Source organism: Pteropus alecto, unplaced genomic scaffold, assembly GCF_000325575.1.
Source record: "Pteropus alecto unplaced genomic scaffold, ASM32557v1 scaffold86, whole genome shotgun sequence".
Classification (NCBI taxonomy): Eukaryota; Metazoa; Chordata; class Mammalia; order Chiroptera; family Pteropodidae; genus Pteropus; species Pteropus alecto.
In genome coordinates, this window is record NW_006442109.1 from 7,432,086 (window position 1) to 7,438,672 (window position 6,587).

At 48.8% G+C, this 6,587-nt stretch overlaps 1 protein-coding gene across 2 annotated transcripts in view; it reads left to right on the top strand.

Moving 5' to 3' along the window:
• Nucleotides 1-6,587, top strand: part of ANP32A (acidic nuclear phosphoprotein 32 family member A) — a 37,559-nt gene that overhangs the window by 26,255 nt on the left and 4,717 nt on the right. For both annotated transcript variants that reach the window (XM_006920217.2, XM_015596074.2), the window contains exons 2-4: nt 2,910-3,059; nt 3,298-3,420; nt 5,822-6,020. In XM_006920217.2, the coding sequence (XP_006920279.1) occupies nt 2,910-3,059; nt 3,298-3,420; nt 5,822-6,020 (472 nt within the window). The remainder of the gene's footprint in view (nt 1-2,909; nt 3,060-3,297; nt 3,421-5,821; nt 6,021-6,587) is intronic.

Genomic DNA, 6,587 nt, shown 5'->3' on the forward strand with positions numbered 1-6,587 from the left:
TACAGAGGAAGTGTAACCAGGTGGGGACTCCTGGGAGTGACTCCCACCTGGCTGGTGGAACAGTTAGAAGAGGGGTTAAAGGGAAGTAAGTACTATCAGGGTCGCTTGTTGGATTCATTTGGGGGATCTGGGAGAGCTTGTGCCCTACATCTAAGAACATCAGAAAAACCACCAGGAGCCATTGCTGACTACCTGGATCCAGTAAACACCCTCCTATGACCATTCCTGGCACTTTAGGATGGGTGCTTCTGTTGTGGCTGTGAAAGGGGAGAATACCCCCATGGAGCCATCGTAAGGATTATATGAGCCAGTGCAGGCGTGCACTTACGGGGTGCCTGGTGAGGACTCAGGAAAGGTCCCGTCGTCATTATTAATGAAAACAGTAGTAATAGTGACTTGCCTGATGTCCTTGAGAGGAGTGGCCACCAGTTTGGGTGTGGCGGTGCTGGGACTAGGACCTCTGTTTGTAGAATTCCCAGGCAGTGTTGTGCTTCTCTAGGAAAGAGGCCGACTTCCGGAAAGAATTCCCTTGACTCCCCAGCACCACCTCCTCCCATCTGTGTGGCCTTCTCCTTGGCTAATAGTGGAGGAGGAGAAAGCCCTTGACCCGTCTAGAAAAAACACGTCAGAAATCACTGAGGGTGGACTGGAATCCCTTCTCATATTTGTCTTTCTTTGGTGGAGCTTAAAGAATTCCCAGGGCCTTCTAAGGAAACGAGTAACTAAAGAAGACTGGATCTTGTGACTCCAGAGTTTACTGCAGATGAAGGAGGTGGTCCTCCCTCCCCCAGTACAGTTGATCTCCCTCAGTCTGCTCTGCTCCCCCTGAGGCCTGGCTTCCTGGCTCTACCCTGATTTCCTGCCCTAGGTCAGGAGGCCTCACAGGATTTATTCCCAGGCACTGTTGCCCCACTGACCTTGAGAAGGTTATTTGGCTTGGATATCTGGCCTCCCCTGGGGAATAAGAGAGTGGGAAAGAACGGGAAAGGTCCAAGGGACGGTGGGTCTTGGCGCCAATGCCTAGGCCCAGAGTTTCCTAGCTCTGAGAGAGCTGTCACGCCTGTCTCTGCCCCTCCTTACAAATTGCCGCTGTCCTGTGCTAAGCTATGTCCCAGGTGTGCCCTGAGCTCCCTGGCCTGCCCACTGGCAAGGGTGGACTGAAGAGACAGCAGGCCTGCCGTGGGTTCTCTTCCTCCAAGTTGGCATTTGGCCCATAGGTTCCTGACTAAGAGGGACACCTGGATAGCAAGTTGGTCATCCTGGGCTCTACAGAAAGAAGCTAGGCAAATCAGCCTGCTTTGGGGAGCAAGGGAGGGGGCAGCCCTCCACTGGGTCTGGATAGAAGGCCCATCTGCTTACCCCTGAGAAGAAAGGGTTATGAGGCAGCAGGCATGACCCTTCAGACAATGTGTGACCCATGGGTGAGAAATCAGAACCTGTGACTAAAAGTCCCAGGGATCAGCATATCCAGACAACAGCAGTACGTGTTTCTTGGAGGCTGCTGGGAGTGGGCAGAGGATGCTGTGTCAAGCACCAAGTGCAGACAGGAGGATTACCTTTAAGGTGCCTGCCAGCCCTGGGAGGCCAAGGAGCAGGCAGACTATTCAGGGACAAGGGTGGGTAACTCTGGGCATCTGCCTGGAAGAAGCTTGCATTGGCCTCCCTGGCTGACTTCCCTGGGTCATTTCAGGCTTGAGACATGATTACTCTTCCTCAGCCCATCTCCCTGCCATCTGTACCAGAGCCTGGCATCTCACCTTCAGTCAGGTCTACCTTCTAACAACCTAATGAGAGGGTAGCTTTTGGTTAGTTCTTTCTACTTCCTGAGCAATGAAGGATTTGGGGTCCAAATTTTGGGTAAGAAGAGAGGAGAATCTAAGAACTCTTAACAGAACGAATGAAACTGCCTCCCAGGAGTTGGGCGAGAGACAGACAGGGCCACAGAAGTGCCTCCAAAGACCAGCGTTTAGACTTTGCAACCTCATTTTTTCATTATGGGTTCGTCCCAGGTTTGTGGATGTCCATCATCTCTTGCATCTACTCAGGAACCTGAAAGACAAAGTCGAGAGCTGTGATATCTGATACAGTAGCCTACATGTCTCTTTACACTTAATTAAAAGTAAATAAAACTTAAAACTGAGTTCCCCAGTCTCACCAACCACATCGCAGGTGCTCAGTGGGCACATGTGGCTAGTGTCTTCTCTTGGACAGTGCAGAGGTTTCCATTGTCACAGGAAGTTCTATGGGACGGCACTGGTCTAGCAAATGGAGAGTTGGAGGAGCCCCTGGTTTGCTGTCTCTACCGTGGGACAGGCCAAGCAATGACCATGGTGATAAATTCCAGGCCTATGAGCAGGCTTTGACTGTGGTGGCGAGAGCAGGAGAAGGGGGTGTTATCAGAGAGGGTCACAGACACATGACAGTGAAGGGAGCTCAGGGGCCGAGGATGGGCAGTAGGGAGCTGGTCTCAGGAGGTGGGTCAGGCTGGGGCCATAATGGGCTTAGAGTGAGGCTCAGAGGTCCCCTAACAGCGTTAGAGCTATGGGCTATGCTTTTTTTTGATGGAGTTTTGGAATAATGTGGCAATAGGGTTGGGATGAGACCACCAACCTTGCCAGTGGCAGCAGGGCTTGCTGAGTTTGTCTCCAGTTCAGCCATGGCTCTTGTCCGGTGTGGGCCGTGGTTCTGCAGCTCTGCTCACCACTGCCACCTCCCCCCTCCACGCCCCCTGAAAGACCAGGGAGAGCATGTGCAGTGTGATGCTCCAAACGTGATAGAAAAAGTACTGCTTTCATTATATGATGGACTGCTTCCTGGGTCTGTCTCCCTGTCCTCTAACGAGGCCTGACACCCTTCTCCTGCCTCAGCCCCATTCCTTGCCTCCATTTATGTGGTCCTTCCCTTTCCAGGTGAAAGAGCTTGTCCTGGACAACTGTCGGTCAAATGAAGGCAAAATCGAAGGCCTCACAGATGAATTTGAAGAACTGGAGTTCTTAAGTACAATCAACGTAGGCCTCACCTCAGTCGCAAACTTACCAAAGTTAAACAAACTTAAGAAGGTAAATAGAATGTAAGAGTGTGGATATGGGGAGACTGGGGTAGGGAGGAGGTAGGGTCATTACTTTGTGTTTAGGGAGCATGACTGAAGGTGAAGCCAGATGCTTGCACCAACACGCCTGAAGATTCCGAGACGATTTACCCTTCCTCGCCTGTCTGTGGAGAGCTAGGCTTCCATGAGCCTAGAACCTTTATTTTAAGAGTTGTTTCTCCTTTTTTTTTCCTCCCTGCCTTGTTTAGCTTGAACTAAGCGATAACAGAATCTCAGGGGGCCTGGAAGTATTGGCAGAAAAGTGTCCGAACCTCACACATCTAAATTTAAGTGGCAACAAAATTAAAGACCTCAGCACAATAGAGCCACTGGTGAGTCATTTGGGTCCTCCTCTCTCTCCATGGGGCGGGAGGTGGGAGGGACTGATATCAGGGAATACTACTTTCACATTTTTTTGTATAACGTCCTTTTATTTTTTTTCCACTTCTTTTTTTGACTTTATTTAACTCTCATTATGTGCTATGAGATAGAGTCTGAGCAACTGTTTCTGCTTCATCCATAGAGAAACCGAGGCCTAGAGAAGTTAAGTAACTTGGCCAAGGTCACATAGACTGGGCAATAGGGGGTTGGAGATTGGACCTTGGTCTGAATTTCTGGTCTGTTGCTTTTCCTCGTGCAGTTTCCGCTCCACGTTGGAAACTGGAGCTGTCATTTCTTCAGACTTACAGCATGGCTCCTTGTCTGTCTTTGAGAAGTGAGTAGCCATCCAGGAACTAAGCTGACCCTGGAGGTGGCCAGCCTGTTTTCTCCTTGAGACTCTGGCCTGAGGCTGGTGCTTCTGAAGTTGGAGATGGGTTAACCGTGACATAGACACCCTGGGATGGCAGAGAGCTATGTGATCTGGGAGCTCCGTGCAGGCCTTCCCCTGCTGTCCTCACGGATTTACTAGCCAGAAAGGGGCAAGTCATAGTCAGAATAATGATTTCTACATAAGCTGGATTCGAATGACTGTATTGTCTTGATTTTTAAGCAAATCAGCTAACTACAAGATGTATCACTGATTCAGTAGTAGCTTTTCTGAAATATAGAAATACTACATGAAATAAACACATGTTAAATATACACACAAAAGAATCACTTCATTAGCCATGCACCTTAGAATCAAGGAAAAGCCCTGAGGATATTTTGCCAAATTTTGCCACGTTTCCCTTTTCTGGGTTTATAGGGTGAAAATTGGGGAATCCCTCAGTTTGGGTATGCAGGGTTCTTGTCCAAAAAGCACTCTGCCCTCCATGGACGCTTGAGGGGGGATGGTTGATAGACCAGAGTGACAGAACAGGAAGCTAGCCTTTCTTTTTCAAGCTCAAACTTCACTTGTTTTTATGTGGCCTGGGTTCAGCTACTAGAATATGCTTCCCATAGAACTTTTCAAAGTCTTTCACTCACCTTCTAGGGGAAAGCAAGACTATTTTGATATACTCGAAAGTCTTGATTTCATAATTTCATTACAAAAGAAAAAAATCTTTGAAGTTCTATATGTGTATGTTTTGGGAGGGGACTGAATATGTAAAACATTGTGATTCGGTCACCATTAGAGATCAGTTATATAGACAGATACATACACCCTGCCCACCCCCACTCCCCCACACACATACCACCACCACCATCACCACCACATGTTTTTGTAGCTTCCATTTCCCTAGTTATCAGATTGATACATTAGGTTCACCCACCCAGACAACAGCCCAGACTCCCTCCCTGCCCTTGACCCTCTGCTGAGAATGACCAGGTCTAATCATGAGCTCTTGAGAGCAACACAGTTCATGACATTGACCCTGTGGGACAGTGGCTTTAGTCACCAGTTAGGCCTGGCCCCATTGGAACAGACAAGGACTCAGCCTGGGATAGGGTATTCTTGTGCCTATGCCTTGGAGACATGTCAGGTCGGAAGTCCAGGTGTAGCTCTCTTCCTTGCTAGCTATGTGACCCTTTCACTTCCTGGACCTGTTTTCCTTAGCCACCAAAAAGGCATAATATGGACAAGAACCCATCTGGGATAAAGGTTTGACAAAGCAAACGTGTTAAGTAAAATATGGACAAAATCTGGATCTTCCTTTGTTTTTTTCTCTTGTCCTTTTTGACAGGCAGTATCACAAGAGTAAGCTCACAGGTCTGAAGCTGGGCGGCCCAATCAGACCCCAATTCTCTTTCCTCTACTTCCTTATCTGTATAACAAACTAATAATTATTTATACTTTATCAGGATTCTGAGGACAAATTGAGTTACTACACAAAGTGCTACTATTATCATCGTTAACTCCTATTATCATCGATATCATTATGATTATACACAAAAGGAGTTAGTTTGTTGGCCATGGCGCCTTTGTAGTTCCCCTCTGGCCTCTTAGTCACAGGGTCAGGCAGCAAAGCTCTTGGATTTGCCCACCAAGTGAGCCCCGGCTTAATTTTGCAGTATTTGCTGTTAAGGCCAAAGCTATAATTGCAGAATAAAAGTGTTGGCATTAAATGAGGCTTTTAAAGATCATCAAATCCAACCCTCACCCCCATTTTCCAGATGAAGAAACTGAGGCCCACTAGCCAGCACTGATGGGTCTGGGTGGACATTGTGGCTGGGCAGAGCCAAATGTTTCTTTACCACATGCACCCTTCACGCCGTCTCCATCCCCATCCGTTTCCTAGGTTGTTTTCCATCTCCCCTCCCCTCTCACCTCCCACAAATCCCTCACTGTTGACTTCATTTTTCTTCTTGCAGAAAAAGTTAGAAAACCTCAAGAGCTTAGATCTTTTCAATTGTGAGGTAACCAACCTGAACGACTACCGAGAAAACGTGTTCAAGCTCCTCCCGCAACTCACATATCTTGATGGCTATGACCGGGATGACAAAGAGGCCCCTGACTCGGACGCCGAGGGCTATGTGGAGGGCCTGGATGATGACGAGGAGGACGAGGATGGTGAGTGGCGAAGTGAAAGGGCTGGGCTGGGGGTCCTCCCTGCATTATGGAGGTGGGCTGGGTGTTGGGAGGTACCTACCAGCTGCTGAAGACTAGCTGGCTGTTGACCCTTCTTCAGAGCTGTGGAGGGGAGTGGGGCTGTCTGCTTTGTTTACTGTTGTTCCTAATCTGTCTCATTGGTTGACTCCCATAAAAGAACAAGGCGTGAACCGCAGAGAAACATTTTGAGACTCTTCAATTATATAGTGACTCCTTAAAAACCGTCTAGCTGAATCCTCACTTCAGTTTTTTCCCTTTTCCAAAGGCCCCCCCAAGGAATGAGATTCTAGTGTCTCTCTGGTGTGACCCTAGACTCAAACACTCCTAGAGAGGGGGTGAGTGGATAGAGGAGGGTGGACTATGGCCTGAGGGTCCTTTTTCCCCATCTAGGTGTCCAGTTGAGGAGCTGGAGAGGTTGTGGGGCCCCCTGGTGGCTGCAGCCCACAGCACTTGCGGGGGGTGTGGACTGCAGGTGGTAGCAGCATGTTAGGCTCCCCGGCAGTGTGGTAAGCAGCCAACGCTGTAGGA